We start from the raw sequence: 27954 nt of genomic DNA on the forward strand, positions 1-27954 counted from the left end.
ATAATGGATTGCCTTATTTACATAACTATATGGAAACTACCTTTAGGTCCTCTGTCCAGAACATTGCATTTAAGATTCCTCATTGCTTTCTGAACTCCCCTAAGAAGAACATGTACTTTAGAATATATTTAAAACTCAGCACTTCTCCCTGTTGGTCACCTGACTTCCCTCTTTCATCTGGCTTCTGCAGTAGTCTCCTAACTGGTTTCTCAGCTTCCACCACTGCCCCTCTTCAGTCTGTTCTCAGCATAGCATCCAGAGTGATTCTGTTAAAATATAAATTAGATCAGGTTGTCCCTTTGCTCAAAATTCTCTAATGTCTTCCCATTTCACTTAGGGAATAAGCCATAGTTACCTACATAGGATCCAACTCCTTCTTTCTTTGACATCCATTATTCTCCCTATAGGTCACTCACTCTTCTCTATCCAATTGGACTGCCTTGCTGTCCTCTGAACAGATGCTATCTTTCCTTGGGGATTTCTCCTGGGATCTACTTGTAGTATGGAATGCTCCTGTCCCAGAAAGCTGCATAATTCGATCCCTTATTTCATTCAGATCTTTTCTCAGTGTCACTTCTTAGTGACATTTTTGCCAGTCACCTTATTACAGTTACAACCCTCCCTATCTACCTTTCCTATCTGCCTTTCTTCTCTAGTATTTATCACTTGTATATATGTGTATATAACTTGTTTATTGCTTGTTTTCTGCCACCCTTAGAATGCAAATTTTATGAAGAATTTGTGTCTGATTATAGCATGTTGAATTACCGTTGCCTAAAACCTAGCACCTGGCACAAAATAGATTTTTGATAAATATTGAGTGAATGGATGGATGAATGTATGATAGAGTGGTAGAACAGACATTGGTTAGGAGCTGGAGACCTAGGTTTTGGTTTTGCCTTTTCCAGTGATAAGCTCTACAATACTTACTACATTTTGTTTCTACATGTCTGTGTAGTTCTCAACAAAATGGGAATACAACAACAGTTTCACATGCCTCACCAATTTTCAGTGAGGCTCATGCAAGGAAGTACTCTGTACAAGTGTATGGGGTATTTTATTTGTCTAACTCGTTTATACCCAGTATACTGAGCAGCTAGCTCCATGCCCACTTTATTTTAAACCACTCCCAAGAAAAAACTCTCCATTTGAACACAGGGTAGGGCTGAAAGATTCATTTCTGCATCTCCCTCTGAATATTTTAGTGGGTCCTTTACTTATCACTTAGATCAGATCATTAGATTTACTCTAAAAGCCATTGAGGGGGCACCTGGGTGGCTCAGTCGGGTGAGCGTCCGACTTCAGCTCAGGTCATGATCTCACGGTTCATGAGTTTGAGCCCCGCATCCAGCTCTGTGCTCATAGCTCAGAGCCTGTTTCAGATTCTGTGTCTCCCTCTCACACTCTGTCTCTTTCTCTCAAAAATAAATAAACGTTAAAAAAAATTTTTTTAAATAAAAGCCATTGAGAACCTGGAGAATTCAATAGCTCCCCACAGGGCCAGGGCCTTCTATGTGTCTAGTGGTGTCTTGGGTGTTCTGCATATGTGATCTCCTTTCGTCTCCATGGTAGCTGTGCAAGGAGAGCGTGGCTTTATTTTAAAGATGAAGAAGTTGAAGTTTAGAGGGATCTAGTATCCTACTGAGACAGCGGGGATGATAAGAGACAGAATCAGGGGAGAACTCATGTCTGTCTGTTGCTAATATCTAACTCTCATGCATCTCAGGAGATTGAGATATTTAATCCAAGAGCCTAAAAGTGAATATTCTTCTGTGAATGGTGTTTCTCACTGACATGTTATTTCTTTTTAGACCGTTTACGACCAGTGGTTCATTACCCTTTTTAACATTGTTTACACATCACTTCCTGTTTTAGCCATGGGGATTTTTGACCAGGTATGTATTTTTTTTCTGTCTTTATAACTTATTTTACTCTTTTGATGCTTTTTAGTTGTTTCTAGATTCTAAGTAGAAAACACAAGTCATGGAAAGTCCTAGAATTTCAGTTGTTTGAATACATGTTGCGTGGATCAGAAACCCTTCCAGATCCCCCACATCTCCCAAACGGTCCTGTGATCAAAGTTTGGCTACTCTTTTCTTTGAGACTCACACCCCACATTATTGCTTTAAAGGCTTTGAGACATCCTACATGAAATGGCCTCTAATTTTATGTTGGTCCAGCATTTCCCAGGTTTATAGGACTTTACTTCTATTTATTTATTTTTCATATAGCACCTATTAATATGCCTCAGAACTAGTGCCTTGTGGTTCACATGCTGGGAAATGCTACATTAGCCTCCGAATGCAGAGAACCACATAGTGATAGAAAATCATGGAACCTGCTGGATTGCAGACGGCCAGCATCTGTGGTGAGATTTCCTTGGCCAGCACAGCCCAGAACAGGAACTAGAGGTCAGTGGAATACCCTGCCAATGGGAGAGGAAGACATGAAGCCCCACAGCCATGGAAAGAAGGGACATAGTCTTTTTTTCTAGCTCAAATTGCTTGAGAGGAGAGGGAATCAATTACAAAAATGGTGAATCCTTGTCATACTCATTGCCTTGGAAGGTACTTCCTGGAAGGGAGAAGTCTGGCTGCCTATGAGGAAGTGGAAGGCTAGCCAGAGGAGTTTCCATGGCACAATTAGAATGTATTATTTAAAAAAAAAAATATTTTGGAAGTATATTTGAAGAGACCAGATTTTCTCCAGGCTGCTGTTAGACCATTTGCTAGGCCTCATTTTTCTGGCTCAAAGCTGTCTATTTCAAAATATAAATTGTCACATTGTGAGCTCACTCCACCCTCCCATTCTGTGCCTTTGTAGTTAGTTGTCTCACTTCTTGTATGTAAAAAGGGCAGTTTGTGAACAACATATTTTGTGGAATTCTATAAAAACATAACGAACTCCTAAAGACCTTAGATGTAAAGGATTAAGCACATTCATTTCCAAGTGCCTGTGTTTACAAGCGTTTCTTTTCCCAGTGCTTTGTAGCTGCCCAGAATGTGGAATAAAATAATAAAAATAAAGCAGTTTCTGGGAAAAGATGGTTATTGTGCAATTCTAAAAAAAATATAATAAGGCCCCTTATTCCATCAAGTTAAGTGTCTGCCCCTCTCCTTTCTTACTTTGTCAACTTTGGCCCCTACATAGATCACAGGATCATGAAATGTTATGCTGTAAGGCCTCCGTGATCACCTATGATCTGCTCATTTTATAAGGAGGAAACCAAGGCTCAAGTCGCTGCCCTAAAGCCAGACAGCCGGTGTGTGACAGAACTCAGCCTAGTGCCAGGCCACCTGAGTCTGAGATTGCTATGCTATTATTATTGTATAACATTATTTTATTTGTTATTATTTATAGAAGCATCTGTTTTTTTTTTTCTTTTTATTACTTATGGTGTGGCAGTAACACTGCTGAATACATGAATTTAATCATGACAGTGGTCCTGTGAGGGAGGTGCTATTGTTTGCATGTCTGGAGATCAGGAAACTGAGGCTCAGACAGGTTAATAATGGGTGTAAGATTATATACCTGCCAAGCAGCAGAACTAGGGTGTGAACTCAGGGTTTTCTGGTTTCAAAGCCTCTGAATGTCATTTCCCCAGTCACTGGACTAGAGAAGGAAGTACCAGCAGCATTTCAAAATGGGACCTCCTAAAGAGAATATGTCAGTATTCATCATAGAACCCCATTCAACAAGGCTGGGGCCATCCCACAAGCAGGGAGGGGAACCTGGTCTGCCCCCATAGTTCATGCCTATGTTGCTCCCATTTTGGGTGCTTCTCCTCTACTCATGGTCCTCTGATGTCCCCGGTGGTCAGGCCTTGCCATCCTTTTTGGTTTGGGCATTTGGCTTTAGTGCTCACTGGTCATCAGCATTACTTTGGAGCTGGTTGGAAATGCTGTCTCAGGCCCTACCCCCAACCTATTGAATCATCATTTGCTCCCCAGATGATTTATGTGCATATTAAGTTTGAGAAGCACTGTTTTAATTTCTCCCAAGATACTTTTGGGGCCACACATTCCTTCTCATTCTGTCAAACAGCTGGTGTTGGAATCCTCACTGTGTAGAACACTCAGCTCTTCAGGCTCAGCTTCCTCCCCCCCCCCCCCCCCCCCCACCTTCCCCCAATCCCCCTTTCCTTGTTTCCCTTCTGCTCTTCCTCCTGTCACACAGTTGGGGACTCAGATTGGCCAGGTCCTACTTTGCGTCTCTCTGCTGCCATCTCCTGGTCACTACCACTCACTGACTTGGCAATTAACCCCTGAGCCCCATTGGCTGCAAGAGCATTCTGGGAGTGAGTGTGGCTGTAGGAAAGCGGAGAAAAGAAACTTTAGTCTGAAGCTAAGGATCTAGGTGCAAGTCAAGTTCTGGCTATGCAATAAGAGCTATATGATCTCTCATGACTCTCGGAGAGTCAAGTTCCTCTTGTGTAAAATAGGGATCATTTTATTATCTTCTGCATTATTGTGGGAATGAAAGCAAGCTAATTAATAGTGTTTATTAGGGTATGCTTAGACTTGAACTTGCCATTTCCTGAGATGGCGAATTCAGGGCCTCCCTGACTTCTCAAGCCTTCTCCACTGAAGTAACACTTTATTGACAGGATGTGGATGACCAGAACAGCATGGACTATCCCCAGCTCTATGAACCTGGACAGCTCAATCTGCTGTTTAACAAGCGTAAATTTTTTATCTGCATGGCACATGGCATCTACACCTCATTGGCCCTTTTCTTCATACCCTATGGAGCCTTTTACAATGTGGCCGGAGATGATGGGCAGCACGTTGCTGACTACCAGTCTTTTGCAGTTACCATGGCTACATCGTTGGTCATTGTGGTCAGTGTGCAGGTAACCCTGTTGCTGAAAATAACTTGATGGCTTTACAACTTTTAAAATCCATTTTTATTATTGACTCATTTTGTCTACTTGTTGGGGGGAAAAATAATCCTAAAGGAATCCCGGAGTTTCTTTTTAACTATGCATCTTGAGATGAAAACAGAAAGCTATAACATAAATAACCAGATGTGGGAGATTAGCATTAGGTGTCTATAATCTCTGTGTTAGTAAAGACCTCACAATTAATCACTTCTTAGGGCTGAGCGTTGTATGTATGCATACATGATTATACTACTGCTTCCTTCTTGTGTTTGAAAAAGGAAAGTTTTCCAACAATAACAGAGAGAAACTTTCCCATGATTTCTATAAGGCTTAATAACTTCCAGGTTTTAAAGTGAAACTTAAAATTTATTTGGCAATACATATCTATGAAATTATTTGAGAGGTTCAGTGTTATATTTTGGCATATCTGAACCTAAACTCAGAGAAGCTCTTCGGGTAGGTATGATTTTTAATAATCCATTAACTTTCACTGGGCATCTTGAGTTTGTGTCTATTTCCTTTTTAATGCAAATGGTGGACAATACCATTCACTATTGAGTTAGAGTTCACAGAAGTTCATTCCTATTCATTAAAATCTGTACCTCTGGGTGGATACAGCAAGCAATGTGACCTGTTGTATTTTTTGTTTGTTTGTTTTCTTTTTTTAAGGAGCAAATATCAGTCAAGGACTTGGTTTTTAGAGTTTAAATTGCCTTTGGGCAGTCCTTTGTCTATCCTATAAACAATCTTTTTTTTTTTTTTACAAATCTTAGCTGGTCATTTTCAACAAAGAATCTCATTAAACCCCAGACTTTCTCTTCACAACTTAAAAATAAACATTTATTGTGTTAAATGAACCAAATGCAAACATATTGCTTTTAAAGGATGTCTCTGCCATTCCTTGGTCCAAGTGAGTATCATGAAATCTATACCAAAGCGATCTAACACTTGACGTCTTGAGAGTTCAAAATTCAGAGACAGGTAGTATCCAAAAGCAGAACCAGATTTCTCTACTCAAAAGGAGTTCTGTTTGTCTGTCTCACAACTAAATAAAGCATGCTGTTGCTTTGCAAATCTTCCGTGTCTAGGTCAGTTCTGTGGTAGAGAGGGAAATAATGGAGTGATTTGGAAGCATCTGACATAGTTAAGACATTCATCATGACAGTCCATTACTGGGGCAAGGTGTATATCACCTCATAAGGAGCTGTTGCTCCATTGTTTCTTATAGCTCTTGCTACCGTACTGGACACTCCAACCTGTTTTGTTGCATTTTGATCATTGAGCAGGCTCTATGTATACTTTTATGTTTCCAGCCTAGAGACATAGGTGATCTACTCCTTGCCGTGAGGGCACATTTCCAGTTCTCTGGATTCTCCTTCTGATGGGGAGGACAGTTGTGGAACATCTTTTTAGTGGTAACAGCTTATTCACCAGGTCAGGCTTGTTACTTGGTGCTCCAAAAGATGATTTTAAAGGTAGTAACTGAGATAAAAGGCCAGTATCTAAAGTAAAAAGCAAATGAGAAATATTCTTCAAACTGTCATTAACATTATCTGCTATGTAAGTAAGGATAAAAAAAATTACCTGGAAAATTCACTGTACATATGATAGGCATTGCATGTTTAGTGAAGTTGTTTTTCATAATGAATTCTACAATTTTTGGTTAATGTTATCTTTTTAATTAAATAAAGCCTTTTGATAGTTGTACATATCTTTTTCTTTTTCCTTTTGCCCCTCCATAGTTTATTTTCTTATATGCTATTATAGCAATGTGTTTTTATATTAACTTTAGATTTAGAAGCTCTTTTCCCTGTAAAATTCATAGTTTCTGTTGGGTATCACAGTTACCTTTCTCCTTTTTCACAAATTTGGAGGCCACGGAAACAATGATATTTTAAAAACTTTTTTTTATTCACAAAAAAGAATTTTATGTTCCATCTTTTGGAGTTTTAAAAATAAATTATTCAAAATTACTTACCTTTGATATCAGGGCTTTATAAAAATGATACCCTTGCTTCCGCAGAGGGGCTTCTTCCTTAGGACTCAAAGTAACCACTGGTCCCTCATTCAAGATGTTATGGGTGGGGCTATCCAGGTCTTTTTGCTTCAGGCCTATGGGCCAATTGTCTCTCCAAGATTGATTTTCTGCCTTCTGGCTCCTCAAGGGTAACCATGGCCTAACCCACCTAGCCTTTAATGTTAACATTGCCATCTTATATAACCATTGTGCAATTGTTAAAACTATGAAATTAGCATTGGTACTACTAACTGAACTACAGACTTGATTCAGATTTCTTCAGTTTTTCCATTAACAACCTTTTTCTGTTTCAGTATCCTACACTGCATTTAGTTGTAATGTCTCCTTAGTCTCCTATAACCTCTGACTTTATACAGTCTTTCTTCGTCTTTCATGGCCTTGATACTTTTTTTTTTTAACATTTAATTATTTTTGAGAGAGAGAGACAGAGCTTGGGGGGGGGGGGGGCAGGGGGGGCGGATAGAGAGAGAGAGGGAGACACAGGATCCAAAGCAGGCTCCAGGCTTTGAGCTGTCGGCACAGAGCCTGACTTGGGGCTTGAACTCACTAACCGTGGGATCATGACCTGAGCCGAAGTCAGACATTTAACTGAGCCACCCAGGTGTCCCTCATGGCCTTGATACTTCTGGATACTAGTGATCAGGTATTTTGTAGAATTTTTCTGCATTTGTCCAGTCCTTTCTTAGGGATAGATGGAGGTTGTGGATTTGGGGTAAGATTCACAAAGAGGTGCTGTGCCCTTCTTGTCATATCCTATCAGGGAGCATGTGATATCAGCATGACTTATTACCGGTGATGGTGACCTCATTTACTTATATGGATGATATTCTTCAGGTTTCTCCATTCTAATCTATGTTTCCCTTTTCATACTCTGTTCATTAGAAGTGAGTCACTAAATCTAGCCCAATATGTTCAAGTGGAGGAGAATTAAGCTCCATTTCTTAGCAGAGTTTCAAATAATTGGCGGTTATATGTCAAAACCATAACAGTATAATTTAAGGCAAAATTGATACAAAAAAAACTGGGGCCCATGATTTGCCCAGGATACACAGTGACTGCATTACAGGTTTAGGACTAGGATCCACTAGACTTATTTCCTGAATCAAATATTTATTTATTTTACTTTCAATAAAGGCATTTGTGAATGTACCATGAAAAACATGGGGCAAGCATTTCCCACAACACAATTATTACTGGGCTTATAGGGTAGTTAGGCACACTTGGGAAACACACCCAGAGTTGTACTTCTAAAGATGAGGTGCTGGATTTCACCACTTGGTGGCTGTGCCTCTTCGCCATGTACAAGTTGAAGTCCTCTAGATCTTATCCGCATACTCCTATCCCATAGGTTTCTCCTGTACCTGATTTCTTCCTGCCCTCACCCATACCCCTTGCTGAGTGCTGGAAGGTCCTGAAACAGCCAGGAGACTGAGGACAGACAAGAGAAGAATGTAGGAGATATCCAGGCTGGAGGTGGAGGTTTGGAAGCAGAGTAGGTATGAGTGAGAATGGATACCAGTTTCCAATTTCTGGCATGCTTTGTTTCCTGCTGTAGTGCCAGACAAAAATAAGTATTTGTGGAATGAATATAAGGGCAGAGAGATAAGAAGAGAAAGAAAGAATAAAGTTGAGTAAAGGAAGTGAGAATAATTTGGTTGAAGTGTCCAACTGTCCCTCCTGTCTTAGTTACATACATGCCCTTCTTACCCCAGATGGCCAAAGCAGGCCTGTCCTTGGTGGAAGCCTTTCAAAACCTGTGTCATCATCACACAGTGATAGGAGTGATATCATGCGTTATACTTAATCCTCTCAGTGCCACTATGCAGGAGGTATTATTTATTGTCCCCTTTTACAGATGGAGCTCAGAGAAGTTAAGCAACTTTCCTGAAGTCACAAAGTGAGTCCTAGATCCAGGATTGGAAACCAGACCTCTGTGACTCCAGTGTTGTCTGGAGCAAAGTCTTTTATTCTACAGTAAGACTGGTTAAAATGCAAATTTTAATTTTCAGGAAGTATAAGAACAAAGATTAGAGTGAGTATAAGGACGATGTCAAATACTTTGTTGTCTATATAGGAGGAGGAGAAGAAGGAGGGAAGGAAGGAAGAGAAAGAAAATAAAATAAAGGCAAGAAGCAGTCCTAAAGCTAGAAGCATTGGGGTTTGGTGAAAAGATAATATCTGGAAGAACAGAGAGGAGAGGCTAGAGTTACTGAAAGCAAACTTGGTCCACCTGCCTGTGTCAGGGCTTCTGATTTTCAGAGTAACAACTCCTATTAATTGAGCATTTATTATGCAAATGATTTATTTCTCAGATAATCCCATTATCTCATCTAATCCTCTTTTCAGGTCTCTGAAATGGATACAATTACTATAGGTAAGAAAATAGACTTGCTGGTGTGCCTGGGTGTCTCAGTTGGTTAAGTGTCTGACTTAATTTCGGTTCAGGTCATGATCTCGCAGTTCGTGAGTTTGAGCCCCGCATCAGATCAGGCTCTGCACCGACAATGTGGAACCTGCTTGGGATTCTCTCTCTCTCTCTCTCTCTCTCTCTCTCTCTCTCCCCCTCCCCCCCTTTGCCCCTCCCCTGCTCGCTCTCTCTCAAAAATAAACTTTTTAAAAAGTTATATATAAAAAAATATATAGACTTGCCACAGTTCAAGTCACACGGAGAGTGGCAGGCCAAGATTTGAACACAGATCTTCTGATCTCAGGGCCCCAGCTCCAAATCCAAGTGGACCTCCCTTCTTTATAGGGATAAGTGGAAGCTGTGGGCCTCCCCAAAGGCATAGTAGCTGCAGGGAACTCACTGTCCATCCTATCCTCCATGAGAAGATACCTAGGACACCAGTATCACCCTTGAATAAAGTGGGAGAGAAACTCAATAGATGATAAACACACAGATCCTCTTTCAACATCAAAATTTCAACTTGAGGAATGGGTAGATTCTCAATTACTGTCATTTTAGTCTTCCACTCATTTTTTTTTAAAAATTCAAGTTAATTAACATACAGTATAGTCTTGACTTCAGGAATAGATCCCAGTGATTCATCTCTTACATATGACACCCAGTGCTCCTCCCAAAAAGTGCCCTCCTTAATGCCCATCACTCATGCAATACACTCACTTTTATTTCTCAGAAGCCTTGAAAATGCCTGTTTTACCATAGAATTCTCAGACCTGGGTGCATAAATGTTTATAACCATGAAACCTCTGCAATTTTGGCTTCAATCAGAAACTGCTGTCTCTGATATATAGAATAATAAGTTTCAGGAGTTTTGTGAATAAGCTCACTTTGACAGCAGCATTAATATCCTTTCCTTGCTGTCTAAGCTTAACTTGTCATTGGCGTAACAACCCTCATGAAATATCCATGGTCTATAATTATAGTTATAAATCTTATGTGTCCTGCTGATGCTATCGGCCAAACTTTAGGAGACTTTTTTTTTTTTTTTTAAATATCAGGGTTGTTGTGTTTTGTGGGTTTCTTTTTGCTTTTTTTTTTTTTTTGGTTATTTGAATTATAAAATACTTCTTTTAACATTTGAAACACTATAGAAGTGTTTAAAATAAAACGAACCACCTTCTCCTTCTTCCCCATATTCCCCCGTTAACTACTATTATGATTACCATAGCTTAACTCCTTCCATATTTTTTTCTTTGCTTTGGGACACACACATATGTATTCAAGACAAAAGGAGCATAGCTATGCATATTATTCTGTAATATGCTTTTCTTAACAAGACATTCTGAACAGCTTTCCAACCCAACATATTCAGATCTACATTACTTTTTTTCAGAGCTGAAATTTCAGAATTTCACAATATATGTATAACATATATAATAATATATATAATTATCTATAATCATTATCAATCCTCTATTGATAGACATTCAGGATGTTTCTTTGGTTGTTGCTGTTATTAAGGCAATGCTACAATGCACATACTAGTATATACATTTTATGTACTGACAGATAAATTCCTAGAAATGAAATTGCTGGAGTCAGAACTCCTAACAACCTAATCAGATGAAGAATGGTCTTTTGTTGTTTGCATTGATAGATCAGAGAGTATGTACATTTTAAATTTCATTAATATTGTTATATTAATTTCCAAAAAGGATCATAGTTGCAGACAACAGACACTTCTTCAGTTTAACTAAAAAAGAGTTATTAAAAGCAGTTAGGTAGCTCCAGACTCTTCAAGAGGGTAAGGGAACCAGGGAGAGACACAGCTAGGCCTGTCACCTTTGGGAGCAGTACGCAACCATATGACTGCACTATTGTAGTGTAAATTCCATAACTACCTCTTAACAGCTTGGCCCTTATCACACTGGGGACTGGATGTCAGGTCAGCCACAGATTTCCAGAGAACCACCATGCTTATCAAATAGTGAGACAAGTGTATTAAAGTTTTCCCTTGTGGTTATGATTCTTATCAGGTTCTTGTGTTTCAAGGAGATTTAACCTTATATAATTTGAGGCTATATTATTTGCCATATAATGGCTCTTGATTGTTATTTGTTCTTTGTAGCTTTTATCTTTTATGATAAAATGTTCTTATTTAAATTTCATTTTTTATATTAGTTTTACTTCTATTGCTTTTTTTAGTCCTGATATGTAATGTAGGCCCATCCCTTCCTTTTCAACATTTTCTTCTCTCATTCTGTTGTTTTTGTCCTTTGATAAGGGAGTTAAACTACTCATTTTTATTGTTACTACCCTATATTTTATCTTGCTCCTTTCATGTTATTTTATGATTACTTTTAATACTTTTCTATTTCCACTTTTTCCTTTTCATGCTCAGATGCATTGTGATCTTTAAATATCTTATTTGTCATAAATAATTTATAAGTGTTACTATTTGTATTCCCATCTTACTCTTGAGTTCTCCCTATTTTTGTAGTCGTTTAAGTCTCTATTTCCATACTGAGATACCAAAATTAAATAACTAAATCCTTCACCAAACGTTTCACTATCCTGTCTACACCTTCCCTCATCTGCTTCCAAATTAAATAATTTTGGAAATGTATTATTATTTCTCTCTCCCTGCTCCTACTCCCCTCCCCAACTCTTGTGTTTGTTAATATCCTAGAGTTGCAGTTTCATGGTGTTACTAAATGCTCCTTTAACATATGTTTTGACTGTTGTAATTTTTTTTCTTTATAGAGCCAACTATAAATGTACAAAAATCATTGCTCATCACCATTTTTATGCTCTTGGTCTTCCACTCTTTTGAAGTCTTTGTTCTCATTGAATTTTTATTTGCAGCAATTTCCTTGAGTAATTTCTTCAGAAAGCGTACAGAGATGTTATACTTTTGAGCTCAAAGCTTTCTTTTTTGGGGATGCCTGGGTGGCTCAGTCAGTTAAGCGTCCGACTTCGGCTCAGGTAGGTCATGATAATGTGGTTCGTGAGTTCGAGCCCCACATCTGGCTCTGTGCTGACAGCTCATAGCCTGGAGCCTGCTTCAGATTCTGTGTCTCCCTCTCTCTCTGCCCCTTCCCTGCTCACACTCATGTATGTGTGTCTCTCTCTCAAAAATAAACATTAAAAATTAAAAAAAAAACTTTCTTTTTTTGTCCTTACATTTAAATAATATATTGGACGGATATGAGATTCTTGAGTCAGAGACTTTTGCTTTAGGAACTTTGTAAATGTTGTTCCACTATACCCAGTTTCAGATATTAGGTCGATTCTCTTTCCTTTGTAAGTAATCTGGTCTCTATCTGCAAGTCTCTGTTCTTGTCTTTTGGCTTCACAAATGCCACTGGAATGTGACTTTTTTCATTAATCTTCCTAGGATTTAGAGTGCCCTCTCAATCTGAAAATCTTGTTTGTTCACAATATCAGAGCAATTTTCTTCTGTCATTTCTTTGATTGTTACTTCTTTCTCTCATACTTTTTTCTCTAAGATGCCATTATTTGTGTATTGGGCCCATAAGTCTCTCATCTATGGATTTTGCCATCCATGTCTCATATCTTTTTGCATATGGTTTCCATTTCTTCAAGTTTTTGCTCTGTTGTGAGATATTATTTCCATTTGTTTTTTCCAGAATATTAATTCAGTTCTCATCAGTGACTATTCTTATTGGGTTTCTCTATTGAATTTTTAAATTCAGGAATAATGCTTTTTTTCTTCCAGAATTCATTTTTTTCCCTGTGATCTAATTGCATCCCCTTAAAAGTTCTCATTACATTTTTTTTTTTTATTATAGTGCTTGTCTGTCTTTTCCATTAGTTCTGCCTGAATAGGAGCCACCTGGTCTTTTTTTTTTTTTTTTTCTTTTCAGTTGAGTCCTCTTTAATTGGTTGTGATTTTTCTACTCATACCCACACAGGCCAGGCTATTAGTATCTCTTGATGGTGATGAATTGACAGCTGGTGGAAGGTACAGTTGAGGATTTTGACCTAATGTGTTGGCAGCCAAATGAACTGGAAAACCATCATCTCTTTGCTAAGGATGAATGGCAAAGCTCTCTGTTCTTAGGCCTCCTAAGGAAAGAAAACGCTGTCCTTTTAAAACTCCTGCAGTTTATATCCAAGGCTGCCAACATCTTTTTAATGGGGCAAGATAAAAAACAGTAACCTTCAAGTGAGGGGAGGAAGTGTGTCTTCCTTTGCAGACGTAGAGAAGGATCTGTTTACTGTGTAAGTAGGGCCCCCTCAGGAAAGTGAGAAATTAGTTGTTTTGCACCAGACTCTGCTAGAAATGCAAACCTTGGACTACTTGGGGCCTCTGAGATGCAAATAATGTTGCCAGAACCTATTTGTTTTTCTCTGAATCCTTGCTTCTGAATTTTATTTTGTCAAAAGAGAATTAAAGATTTTCTTTCTTATTATTTAAATAATTTAAGAAAAAGGACTATGAAAATGATTAAGAATATTGATATATAACAGATTCTACCCATGTAAAATAGTCATGTGAAAAAAATTTTTCAGTGTTTATTTATTTTGAGAGAGCACAAGCGGGGACTAGGCAGAAAGAGAGAAAGAGAGAGAAGGGCAGGGAGAGAGAGAGAAGAGAGAGAGAGAGAGAGAGAGAGAGAGAGAGAGAGAGAGAGAATCCCAAGCAGGCTCCATATGGTCAGCACAGAGGCTGATGTGGGGCTGGAACTCACAAACGTGAGATCATGATCTGAGTCGAAATCAAGAGTTGGACACTCAACTAACTGAGCCACCCTGGCACCGCAGTCTTGTGAAAATCTATGTATGGATTATAAAATGTTGCACTTGCTCACTACTGCAAAAATTTTTTTTCCCAACAGAAACGCTTTAAGAGCAATTTGGAAAGTAACTTTGAAATTAGAAATCATTGTTTTCTTATTTCACACTTAAAAGAAGTTTAACATTTTATCTCCTGATTCTGATTCACCCTTGACAGATATAATGGCTTGCAGATATAAGTTCTGAAGTCAGTTGCCTACCAGAAATGTCAGGTCAGTTCCCAATGTTATGCAGAAAGTAGTAGTGCCTGTGGTTGGCTGGTAGCTAGACAGGTGCAACTGTGTCTTCACAGAGCAGTCCTGGGGAACCATCACTCAGTAAAATGATACTCTTGTAATCCTCAAAGACCTCCCCTTTGCATTCGACTTCATTTACAGATAGCCTTGGATACCAGTTACTGGACTGTCATTAATCATGTCTTCATCTGGGGGAGCGTTGCCACTTATTTCTCCATTTTATTTACAATGCACAGTAATGGCATCTTTGGCATCTTCCCAAACCAGTTTCCATTTGTTGGTAAGTGAGTCCTACTATCTGTGGGGGCTAGTGTCATGCTGTCATTTATTTTTCTTTGTAATTTGTTTTCTGTGTTGGGTGGGTGGGATGACGGATGACCAATAATCTTTTCTCTAGGAATGGATTGAGCCAGGCATCTAAAGGTTTTCAGGCTTGAAAGAGCTCCAAGAGATTAGTTTCTGCTCTCCCTGCCAGATTGAGAAGAGTCACTACAATAGCTGCATATAGGTTTCCAACAGCCTAGATGCAACAGACTGTCCCTTTGCAAACAAGAAGCATAACACATATTTCAAGGTTATCTGAGGGTCTGTAAAAAGGTCATGTATAATACAAAGAAGAGAAAGAAGTGTTAGGCTCTCCCTTTTATCCCAGGTGATCACCAATTACACTGCCAAAGTTCACCTGTGGAACTCACTTGCATTTATTTGAGAAAGAAATGAGGTATAATTTAGAGCCATCTAAAAAAAAAGCTGAATGTTCGTCTATAAGTGGCACGTAGAGTGGGCTCTGTAGTTAGACATCCAGGGTTCAGTTGTCAGCTCCACTACTTGAATGCTGGATGACCTTGGGCAGATGCCTTTTCATGCCTTGATGTTTTAAATTCTAAACCAGAGATATTAATAGTTTCTATGTTCATAGGAAACGTGAGGGATACATGAGATACTGCATGTAAAATGTTACCATGTGGCCTGGTACATAGTACTTTTTTAGTAAATGCTAACAATAATGATGGTGATGATGATGATTCAAGCAACTGTGTCTTGATTATTAGTTGGGAACACTGCAGAGTGATTTGAGCAGCAGATGGGTAGCCAAAGAACTCCAAAAATACCTTAACACCCTGTTCTATAATACTACAATGGTGTAAGCCACCATTGTATTCCACATTTCAAAATGATTCCCAGAGGGCCACTGAGCTTTATTCCACAATGAGGCTATTAATATACTTTCTCAGAAGTTTTGAAATATCTAATATGTGTAAGATAAGTTGGTAACAGTGATGTTTCTCAGTTCCATCCCAGCAAACTGTGGAAAAGAGAGATGCATAGTGTCAGCCTTCTTGAGCTTTATCAGGCAGGACTGAGATTTTCATCCACCAGTTGAGGAATTCAGTCTAAGGAATCCAGAAAAACAATTCTGAGAAAACTTATTTATGTAGAAGGCAAAAGAAGAGCAACTATAGGGCTATGTATTTCCACTGATGCAAAGGCACCTGAAATTATAATTCCAATTAAATGTGCACATACACTTAAGAACCTTCTTTTTCATCTTCTGCCTCACTTTGCATGTCTATGGAAATCTTTAAATTGCACCACTCTTACTTAGCATGAAACATTAATACTTTGTTTACCAAAAGATTACAACCATGTAGAAACATGACGGTTAGGAATAAGAATAAGCATGTTACGAAAGACAGACATTTAACTATTTTTAGTTTTTTTTTTCTTTTTATTCCTTCCTTCCTTTTTTTTTTTTTTTTCTTCTTTGGTTGCCAAATCTGAAAGTTCAGCGCATTGATGAGAAGACTTCTAGTCCTAAGAGAGCATTTTAGCACGCATAATGAGACCGGAATGCCTCAACTGGAGAAAGTAGTCTGTGTGGGGACCACTCTCTCCAGCTAAACACATGCCATTCCAGGAATTAATTACTGAGCTCCAATGAGACTTCTCAAAAGTTAGATCAACATTGGGGTTTAAGAAAAAAAATTTTTTTTTTCCTTAGTAGCCAGCAGCAAGCAGGAGTGTGGTTTTAAAGTGAAGCTTGTTTTTCCAACTGTGCCTGGGGGTACTGAGCTTCAAGGAGCTCAAAGAGTCATATAATTTATTGAGTCAAGTTTGTTTCTGCCTAGGCAACTGTAATCGACTGCTCTTTGGTGGGCAAATTCTTTCCTCCAAAGCCAGAAAGTGCAGACATACCAGTCAGTAGCCAAGCCCTCATACCCCAAACACATTCAAATGGGGTTAACACTTTAACTTTGAGAGAGGGGACCTGGCTAATTGGAGGTATTGTGGCAAATCCCTAGAAAACCAACAGGGACAGATGTTTATTTTGGTCATATAAGTAGGGTTGACATGGTTCTGTAGAATTTGTCTGTCTGCTTAACTGACCCTTATTGCTTTCTTTAAACAAACACCCCAGGATATGAGGTGTGAGTATAAAGTAAGGAAACCGGCTTCAGGCTTGGTGATGAGTTTCACCACAGTATTGCACTAGCATGTTGGATGGCTGCGTCAGAAGCCTCCTAGTGAGAGGAATGCTCCTTTCACAAACCCAAGAACATCCCTGATCTCCTTGGAACCTTGAATTGTTCATAACCAAGTAAATGTTAGAGAGATCAGCAAGTCCCTTTGAGGCAGGTTTTCTGAGGTTGCTGCCTGAGTTGTAAAGGTAGCAGCTAAAGCTCTCCTTTTATGACATAGCCAGTCACCAAGACTATTGAGATTGTACCTGCATCCCAGACATATATTGTATAGTTTTGATATGACAGTTTTATTCAAGAGTCTTTAAGAGCAAATGTGCCTTTTAAAAATAATGGCTGCTTTGTAGTCAAGGGATCTTGAGGCTGGATGAGAGAATTCTACTTCTTGAGTGAGCTGGACTGAGTCTGGATCAGAGAATACTTGGCTCTGATTGGCTGTCTCCAAGTGATCAGGCCATGAAGCAGTTCCCAAGGGTGATGATCCTACCACTCTTGCCTTACCATCACCTCTGAGCATACTATATACTGGATAAGACACCTAGCGGTCCTCCCTAGTAGTCCAAACCTCACCATTTCAAAAAAGGCCTTATGGCAATAGACAAAGAGACTATTAATTTAATAATTCAGTCCTATTTATAACCACAATGTATATTTTTGTCCTTAATAATAGGAAATGCACGACATTCTTTGGCCCAGAAGTGCATCTGGCTTGTTATTCTCTTAACGACAGTGGCTTCTGTTATGCCTGTGGTGGCATTCAGATTTTTGAAAGTGGATTTATGCCCAGCCCTGAGTGACCAGGTATGTTGCAGCGCTGATGAGCATTTGAAGGGCTCGTTCTTGGCTCTTGGAATCATGTCCTTCTCTGCCTGATTGGAAACCTAAGAAAGGGATAATGAACATCTCACCAGAAATACCCATAGGTATATGGCATCACATCACAGTAGATGGAACTGCCCACATCTGAATGGACCAGCTTTGTGAATGCCAATGAAGATAAATGTCTAGACTAAATATGAGTGCAAAACTGTTCTAAGGCAAAGGCAAACTATAGGGAAAGTTATTGAAAATGGGGGCAAGTAAAGGATGCAGTAAAAGAGAAACAAGTAATGTATCAGGTGAAGGAATTCTAAATTTTTGTAGAAATGTGGTAGTAGATTCAGAAACATGGGGGAGATGTTACCTTTTGAACAGATTAAGAAAGGGAACAGCAACATGACTGGATTGGAAAATACAAAGTTGAAAATAGAACAGATTATGGAAATTCTTAAACTAAGGGATTAACAGTATATATTTCAGTGTTTTATGAGAAGAGTAGTATAAGTAAGACTATGTCAAGTTAGGTCAGGAACCAGATAAAAAACAGAAAAGGAGAAATAAGGGGGAGACACACTTTTGTAGTTGCATCGTGAGGAGGGGGCAAACACTTATGGAGTGAGTGACCAGGCCAATGATGCTGAGAGGAACTGAGGCAAGGATATCCTCCACATTCTGGGGCCAAAGCATGAGAAGATTCTCTCTGAAATGATTCACATATTCCCCTGTTAGGTCTGTCCTTTCCCTTTGGCTCCATGAGCTCATTCTGATATAAACCCAGAAAATGATGGATGAGCTGAAGGAAGGAAGATGATGTTCATTTCTTCCAGTATGTAGTCAGATCATGATTTTATGCTTTTAATGGTTTTCTCCTGACATGAAAGTCAGACTCCAAGAGATCAGTTGAATCAGAGAACAATGCAGCTTACACCAAACCTTGGATCTTTTTCTCCTCAGCTTTACAGGGAAATCAAAGAAATGTTGGAAACCTACCCAAATGATGTTGAGCTCTTCTAAAGGCTGCAAAACAAACAAACAAACAACAATAACAAAAAAAAAAAAAAACTAAAAGAAATCAAAACCCTGAAAATCTCATGATATACTGACCTACCACAAGAGTTGGAAATTTCTGACTCTTATTTTCTAAATTTTCTCTTAGTCCAGTTACTAATGACTATTGGATCTTGAGAATCTTTAAGAGAAAGGGGGAAAGGCCTGTGTTTGGAGACTGGGATTATAGATCAGTATTCTGACTGTGTTTGGATACTGCATGTTAGAAAATCCTTCTGTATAAAAGTATGTTCCTATTCATTTAAGATGGACCTGTAAGTTGGAGACAGTAATGAAATTTGTCTTAATACTTCTTGCTTACTTAATAGTCTCTCGGTAGGAGTAAAACTTGACCAGTGCCCACTACGGTCTTTGGGGTGGAAAATTTCTTGGTTTTGTGGTGAAACACTTCTTTTTGCAATGAAGGTGATTATTTTGTTATGGTTGATGTTTCTCATGAAAAGGCTTTCTCTTCATAAAGTGGCCCAGGGCCTAGAGTCTGTCATTTGGATGCATCATCTCACTCTGGGTCTCCTTCCTCTCTAGATCCGTCGGAGGCAAAAAGCTCAAAAGAAGGCAAAGCCCTCACGTAGCCGAAGGCCTCAGACTCGCAGGTCAAGCTCAAGAAGATCTGGATATGCTTTTGCTCACCAAGAGGGCTATGGAGAGCTTATCACATCTGGAAAAAATATGCGAGCTAAAAATCCACCCCCAACACCAGGGCTGGAAAAGACACTGTATAATAGCACTAGCTGGATTGAAAATTTATGTAAGAAAACCACAGACACAGTGAGCAGCTTTAGCCTGGATAAAACAGTGAAACTGTGAGTCAAGATGAATTTAAACCACATCGCTACTTTTCACTTCAGCCGAAGCTGAAATTCAGCTGGCTCCAGAGTTTGCGATCAGGGGCTGAGGTGGGCAGATTGCCTCAGTTCAAATCTCTGGCAAACAACTGCCAGGGCCCACCAAATAGGGGTGCACTCTCTGGGAAACCAGGCCAGATGGTCACTGTCTAATTTGTGATTTGCTGGGCAAAGGCCTCACAATACAAACGGAGGTTTGTCTTACCAACCTAGATACCAAATGAACTGAACTTTAGAATCTTATTAATGGAGAAAAATTTGTAACTCTGCATATACATTGAATGGATCTTCAGGTGGATAAAACGAGTGCAATCAAAAGGTATACATCTCAGCTGTGAAAAGCATGCTTGTTGACAGATAAGCATGTATATGTGAGATCAGCCTTTCCCAAAATACATTTTTAAGATGTACAATGTGTACTATGGTGCTTTCAGATTAACAGCTGTTTGTGACTCTCAAGTCTGGATATCTACATACCATGTGTGTTCAGCCAGGACAAACACATCACCTTCATGCCCGTAGAATAGAAAAACATGTTGATGTTCCTCCTTTTGTTTTTTTGTTTGTTTGTTTTTTTTGTTTGTTTGTTTTTTTTTACCGGTCTGAAGACAGAGTAGATTGGAGCATCTTTATAGTGGGATAAAAACTGCGAATTTGGTCAAATGTATTCACAAACCCTCAGGGACATGTTCATGAAATGTCCAAGAGGGGCTCTCTAGTAAGTATTCCGGACACTTTTCTATGACTTTTATACCATCCTCAGTAGTAACTTGCCCTGCATCATCCGGTGCCATTAATGAAACCAGCATAGCATTGGAATTTCACACTTTAATGAGAATATTCCAAATAGTGTATAGGCAAATACTTTCAACACTTCCAATTTTAAAAAGTTCAGATTTGAAACCAAACAAATTAATAAACAGTCTCTTCAATTACTATTTAAGTACTCAGGTTTAGGTCATTCAGCGTTAGTCACTTTCGATATTCAGCTCTTGTGTTTATAATTGAAGCGTCTATGTAAAGTTAGTTTTACATATATGGAGATGTTCCAGTCCAGATTTTGAATCCATATGTGAGTTACCACTGTCGTTCCTGTAAAAGAATTCAGGCATATTTGTGTTCAGACTCCAGCTTTATTACTTCTTACCTCTATAACCTTGGGCAGGAAATGTGCCTCCTCTGAGACTCACTTTCTTCCTCTGCAAATGAGGATATACTACCTACCTCATGTGGTTGTTTGGGGATTATCAAAGCACAGATTCTTAAATCATTGAAAACATAATTTTCATATGAATAGACTTCCACTTAACTCATCATCAGAATAGCAGCAATTTGAAGAGAATGTGAAATTGGAATTTAACTAGTCAGTAGGAAAAGCCTTGGAATGAGATTGCAAAATAAGATATAAAACTGGTTAGTGTGCTACAGAGAAATAGAACTATCGCCCTGGAGGTAAATTTCTCTGTCAGAAAGTACAAATAAAACATCATCATGCTTTACCAATTTTCTACAAGTCCATCTCCAACTTTATCAGGTCCCTAATCTGGTCTCTTGAATTATTATTCAAAGTTGTCTTTCCCAAGAGAGTCAGATGGCCCTTGGCTGGGTTTGATGGATAATGGGCTAGCACACGAGATGACACAATCTTCCTCCCCCCCCCCCCCCACCTTTTTGTTGTTGTTGTTCATAGTTTCCTAGTCCAGGATAATTTTTCCTGAATAGGATAAAATAAGATAATGTGTAAAAGACCCTAATCCAGTGTTTTGATCATAGTAAATACTCATAGATATTCCCTTTTCCCGACACTCATTTTTTGTAACATTTTTGAAAGATTTGAAAACCTCCAGTAAATGGTTTGGCGCTATTGGTGTTTGATGTTGTGTGTCTTCTTTATTGTGAACTCAGCAGGGAGAGTTTTTGTCACATTGTTAACTGAGTTTTTTCTCCTCCTGAGTTTCCCTCTCCTTTACATGGCTGGGGAAAATGTATACCATTCTTAGGATCAGAGTCAAGAATCAAATGAACTGATGGGACCTAAGTGTAAGGAGTGGGAAAGATTAGGAATCATCCAAGTTTGCAAATTCAGTTCAAATTAAATAAGGCTGTTTTAAAACAGATAATGTGGATGATTGTGAGAGAAACACATTATCAACTCCCTTTGGCCCCAAGAGATCCAAAAAAGCTGCCACACCCATTGCGAGGTCATGCAATTCCTAGTGCCAGGGATTATTTTGAACCTGAAGATAAAGAGCCTGAGGAGTGGGTGATGATGGTGGTGCTCTGGGGAATAATGAAATTTTAATTTTGCATAAATGTTATCAGATTACTTGGGGGGGGCACCCTTTTTTCTAGATTCAGGACTGAAATTGGTAAATTGTGTTTTAAATTCTCAATCGTAAATTTTGAGCTGTTTTAGGCCATTGCAAATTGTACTCCCTTGACTTAGATCTGCTATCTTTGTCTCTCTCCTATGCCTACAGGTATACATACCTATGAAGGAAAGAAGGAAAGAGAGAGGGTTGAAGAAAACAATAGCCATAGAGCAAGAAAGGAAAAAGGGAATGAAGGGAAGAAGGGAGAAAGGGAGAAAAGAGTTTCCAGGTGATAGGACTTTCAGAAAAATAAATTTAATTCCTCAAGGAAAAAATCGATTGTAATTGAGAAGTAAATACTAAAACCTCCTTCATAGTTGGTGTGAGACCAAGAAAATTTTGTTTGCAAGGGGTCAGGAACTCTGGTTTCTCCTCACAGTAAGGCTGCTGATTTCTTTGAGGGTATGCCACCTGACTTGCCCAGGCCTTAGTATCTCAGTCCATCAATGGAGAAACTGGGCAGTCTGGTCACAAAGACCCTTTCTCATTCACCCATTCTGTGAACTGTTCTTGCCAATATTGCCCACAGTGTATTTGTAGTTGTTTTTGATTGGACAGAGAGAAAGAGATTGAAAGAGAGAGGGAGAGATAGATTAAGCTGGATGTTCTCTTGAGCGCAAAGCTTGGGTCCTGTACTGGTTTGTGTTTCTCTAGAACAACCCCTGGTGCCCTGTTGTCTCAAGGCTTCTCTCATGTTACCACAGAGGTGCTAAATCCTATAGTCATGCTTCACCTAGGTCAGTTGAACACTTGCAGTTTCTTGCTAATAATTCACTGAGATCTTATACCCACACTCTCTCTCCCTCTCTTCCACTTTAAATATCAATGGTATACAGATACAAGGTAAAATACTCAGCCCAGTAAGAAGAGGGCCATTTTTAAGTCATCTCTACCTGGTCTCTGGGCTTAGAGGGGATTCTTTGGGCCTTTGCTTCCTTAGGATTCAAGGCAAAACAACAGAGCTTGAGTAATTTCCTTCATAGAACTTTTCAGTTATGCATCATCTGAAACTTTTCACTTTATGTAGCAAGTCGCCGTATTTAAACAAATTGGATTCTTTGAGCCTTTACAACCCTGTGAGGTGGTCAAGATGTTTATGGTTCTTTGGGGTTTGTTTTGTTTTGTTTTTTAGCCCTATTATTATTTTAATTGCAGTATAGTTAACAGTGTTATATTAGTTTAAGGTGTACAATATAGTGATTCAACAATTCTATATATAATTCATTGCTCCTAATAAGTGTACTCTTATCCCCTTTACCTATTTCACCCATCCCCCTCCCCCCTCCCTTCTGTTAACCATCAGATTGTTCTCTATAGTTAAGAGTCTATTTCTTCATTTGTCTCTCATTTTTCCCCTTTGCTACTTGTTTTGTTTCTTAATTCCACATACAAGTGTAATTATGGTATTTGTCTTTCTCTGACTTGTTTTACTTAGCATTTTATTCTCTAGCTCCATCTGTGTTGTTGCAAGTGACAAGATTTCATTCTTTTTATGGCTGAGTAATATTCCAGTGTGTGTGTGTGTGTGTGTGTGTGTGTGTGTGCACGCACACGCACACAAACATACCACACATCTTTACCCATTCATGTAATAATGGACACTCGGGCTGCTTCTTTAATTTGGCTATTGTAAATAATGCTGGTATAAACACAGGGGTGCATGTATCCCTTTCATTTAGTGTTTTTATATTTTTCAGGTAAATACCCAATAGTGCAATTATTGGGTTGTAGGGTAGTTCTATTTTTAACTTTTTGAAGAAGCTCCATACTGTTTTCCACAGTGGCTGCACCAGTTCGCCTTCCGGCAAACATTGAATAAGGGTTCCTTTTTCTCCACATCCTTGCCAACACTTCTTGTTTCTTGTATTTTTGATTTTAGCCACTCTGACAGGTGTGAGGAAATATCTCATTGTAGTTTCGATTTGCATTTCCCTGATGGTGAGTGATGCTGAGCATCTTTTCATGTTTCTGTTAGCCATCTGTAAGCTATCTGTATGTCTTCTTTGGAGAAATACCTGTTTGTGTCTTCTGCCCATTTTTTAATTGGATTATTTGTTTTTTTGGGTGTTGAGTTGTATAAGCTCTTTATATATTTTGGATACTAACCTTTTATCCCATATGCCATTTGCAGATACCTTCTCCCATTCAGTAGGCTTTTAGTTTTGTTGGTTGTTTCCTTCATTGTTCAGAAGCTTTTTATTTTGATGTAGTTCCAATAATTTATTTTTGCTTTTGTTTCTCTTGCTTCAGTTGATCTATCTAAAAAAATATTGCTGCAGGTAATGTCTGAGAAATTGTTGCCTGTGATCCTTCTAGAATTTCTATGGTTTCAGGGCTCACATTTAGGCCCTTGATCCATTTTGAGTTTTTGTGTATGGTGTGAGAAAGTGGTCCAATCTCATTTTTTGCATGTAGGTGTCCCATTTTCTCAACACTGTTTGTTGAAGAGACTGTAGTTCCCCCATTGCATAACCTTGCCTCCTTTGTCAGTTAATTGACCATATAATCATGGGTTTATTTCTGGGCTATCTATTCTGCTCCATCGACTAATGTGTCTATTTTTGTTTCAGGACCATACTGTTTTGATTACTATAGCTTTGTATTATATTTTGAAATCTGGGATTGTGATATCTCCATTTTGTTTTTCTTTATCAAGATTGCTTTGCCTATTCAGTGCCTTTTGTAGTTCCATACAAATTTTAAGGGATTACATAGGGATTATATAAAATCTGTAGATGACTTTGCATCATACGGACATTTTAACAATATTCTTTCAATCCATGAGCATGTAATGTCTTTCCATTTCTTTGGGTTTTCTTCAAATTCTTTCATCAGTGTTTTATACTTTTCAGAGTACAGGTATTTCACCTCTTTGGTTAAGTTGATTCCTAGGTATTTTATTATTGTTGGTACAATTATAAATGGGACTGTTTCTTAATTTCTCTTTCTGTTGCTTCATTTTTAGTACGTACCAGTACAACAGATTTCTGTACGTTGATTTTGTATCCTCTGAGCTTACTGAATTAATTTATCAGTTCTAATAGTTTTTTGGTGGAATCTTTAGGGTTTTCTGTATATAGTATCATGTTATCTGCAAATAGTGAAAGTTTTCCTTCCTTCTTACCAGTATGGATGCCTTTTATTTCTTTTTGTTGTCAGACTGCTGCAGATAGGACTTGCAATACTATGTTGAATAAATGTGGTGAGAATGGATATCCTTGTTCCTGACCTTAAGGGAAAAGCTCTCAGTTTTTCATGATTGACTATGCTGTTAGCTGTGAATTTTTCATTGATGGCCTTTATTATGTTGAGGTATGTTCTCTCTAAATCTATTTTGTAGAGCATGCATGTTGTACTTTGTCAAATGCTTTTTCTGTTATCTATTAAAATGATTATGTGGTGTTTATCTTTTCTCTTATTGAAGAAATGCATCACACTGATTGATTTGTGAATACTGAACCACACTTACATCCCAGGAATAAATCCCACTTGATCATGGTGAATTATTTTTATAATGTATTGTTGGATTTGGTTTGCTCATATTTTGTTGAGGATTTTTGCATCTATGTTCATCAGAAATACTGTTCTGTAGTCCCCCCCCCCTTTTTTTTTTGTAGTGTCCTTATCTGGTTTTGGTATCAGGGTCATGCTGGTCTCATAGAATAAATTTGGGAGCTTGCTTTATTATCCCACTTTTTGGAATAGTTTGAGAACAGGTATTAATGCTTCTTTAAATGTTTGGTAGAATTCACTTGTGAAGCTGTCTGGTCCTGTCTTTTGTTTTTTGGGAGTTTTTTGGTTACTGATTTAATTTCAGTGCTCGTAATTGGTCTGTTCAATTTTTCTATTTCTTCCTGATTCAGGTTTGGGAGGTTACATGTTTCTAGGAATTATCCATTTCTTGTAGGCTGCTTAATTTGTTGGCATATAATTTTTCATAATATTCTCTGATGATCCTTACTATTTCTATGGTGTCAGTTGTTATTTCTCCTCTTTCACTTCCAATTTTGTTTATTTAAGTTCTGCCCCCTCCCCCTCTTTCTCTGAGTCTGGTGAAAGGTTTATCGATTCTGGCAGTTTTACAAAGAACCACCTCCTGATTTCACTGATCTACTGTTTTGTTGTTTTAGTTTCTATTTCATGTATTTCTGCTCTAATGTTTATTATTTCCTTCCTTTTTCTAGTTTTGGGTTTTGTTTGTTCTTTTACTAGCTCCCTTAGGTATAAGGTTGGGTTGGTTGAGGTTTTTCTTGCTTCTTGAAGTAGGCCTATATTGCTGCTATAAACTTCCCTGTTAGAACAACTTTTGCTGCATCCCAAAGATTTTGGACCATTGTGTTTTCATTTTCATCTTTCTCCATGTGTTTTTTTATTTCCACTTTCATTTCTTGATTGGCCTGTTCATTGTTTAATAGCATGTTATTTAGCCTCTATTTATATTTTTCCAGACTTCTTATCATGGTTGATTTCTAGTTTCTTAGTGCGCAGTCAGAAAAGATGTATGGCATGACTTTTTTTTTTTTTTTTTTTTTTTTTAGTTTGCTGACACTTGTTTTGTGGCCTAATATGTGATCTACTTTGGAGAATGTTCCATGTGTACTTGAGAAGATTGTGTATTCTGTTTTAGGATGGCATGTTTTGAATATGTCATTCAAAGCCACTGTTTCCTTGTTGATTTTGTTTGGATGATCTATCCTCCTAAGTGGAGAGTTAAAGTTCCCTAATATTATGATATTACTATTGATTACTTCCTTTATGTTTGTTATTAGCTGCTTTATGTATTTGGGTGCTTTCATGTTAGGTGCATAGATATTTACACTTGTTAATTTTTGTTGGATTGTTCCCTTTATGATTATATAGTGTCCTTTGTCTCTTCTCACAGTCTTTGTTTTTTAAAGTCTATTTTGTCTGATATAAGAATTTTATACTGGCTTTCTTTTCACTTCCATTCTGCATGTGTCTAGGTCTGAAATGAGTCTCTTGTAGGCAGCATATAGGTGGATCTTTATTTTAATCCATCACCCCATGTCTTTTGATTGGAGCACTTAGTCCCTTTACATTCAAAGTACATATTGATAGGTATGTACTTATTGCCATTTTTTTTACTCGTTTTATGGGGTTTTTTTGTAGTTCTTCATTTCTTTCTTACTGTCTTCTCTCACACTGATTGGTTTTCTTTAGTGATATAACTGGATTTCTATTTTTTGTGTATTACTGGTTTTTGGTTTGTGGTTACCATTTGGTTTATATATGGCATCTTATACTTTAGCAGTTGATAGGTTGATAATTGCTGAAGTTTCAATCCATTATTTACTCCTCCACCCCACCCCCACATTTTAGGTATATGATGTCATATTTTACATCCATTTAATTTATAAATAGCTTGACTCAATTTTGTAGATATAATTAAGTTTACTGCTCTTGTGTTGCTTTCTTACTCCTATTTATGATTTTTCTTTTCCACTCAGTGTCCCTTTTAATATTTTTTATATGTCTGGTTTAGTGGTGATGAATTCCTTTAATCTGTTTGTGTGGGGAAACTCCTTCTCTCTCCTTCCATTCTCTATGATAGCCTTACTGGATAAAGTATTCTTGGTTGTAGGTGTTTTCTTTCAGCATTTTGAGCAGATCATTATGCTCCCTTCTAGCCTTCAAAGTTTCTACTGAAAAATTAGCAGAAAGCCTTATGAAGTTTCCCTTGTTTGTAATCGTTTTCATTTGCTGCTTTTAAAATTCTTTTTGCCATTTTAATTACTATGTGGCTTGTCTAGACATCCTTGGATTGATGTTGGCAGTTGTCTGTACCTCCTGGATCCATATTTCTATTTTCTTCCTCAGACTCAGAAATTTTCAACAGTTCTTTCTTCAAATGAATTTTCTTTTTTCTCTCTTCTCCTAGGATCCCTATACTGTGAATGTTACTATGCTTGATAGTGTTGTGAGTTACTGAAGTCTATTTTATATTATTATTTTTCCCCTCTCTTATTCA

At 38.2% G+C, this 27954-nt stretch overlaps 1 protein-coding gene and 1 long non-coding RNA gene across 10 annotated transcripts in view; one reads left to right on the forward strand and one right to left on the reverse strand.

The window, feature by feature from the left end:
- The window catches only part of ATP8B4 (ATPase phospholipid transporting 8B4 (putative)), a 279642-nt gene extending 258185 nt beyond the window's left edge, over positions 1-21457 (forward strand). For 8 of the 9 annotated variants that reach the window (XM_045059334.1, XM_019832448.3, XM_019832446.3 and 5 more), the window contains 5 exons: positions 1812-1895; positions 4607-4852; positions 14523-14661; positions 17532-17662; positions 19274-21457. In XM_045059334.1, coding sequence (XP_044915269.1) covers positions 1812-1895; positions 4607-4852; positions 14523-14661; positions 17532-17662; positions 19274-19555 — 882 coding nt within the window. In that variant the 3' untranslated portion in view covers positions 19556-21457. Of the gene's footprint in view, positions 1-1811; positions 1896-4606; positions 4853-14302; positions 14358-14522; positions 14662-17531; positions 17663-19273 lie in introns of those variants that run through there. The other variant, XM_045059338.1, reaches the window with a different exon arrangement.
- LOC102900762 overlaps positions 20404-27954 on the reverse strand; it is a 105966-nt gene continuing 98415 nt past the window's right edge. The window contains exon 10 of the long non-coding RNA XR_002742941.2: positions 20404-20685. This is a non-coding gene — a long non-coding RNA (uncharacterized LOC102900762). The remainder of the gene's footprint in view (positions 20686-27954) is intronic.

This window comes from Felis catus, chromosome B3 (assembly GCF_018350175.1).
Source record: "Felis catus isolate Fca126 chromosome B3, F.catus_Fca126_mat1.0, whole genome shotgun sequence".
NCBI classification, from domain to species: domain Eukaryota; kingdom Metazoa; phylum Chordata; class Mammalia; order Carnivora; family Felidae; genus Felis; species Felis catus.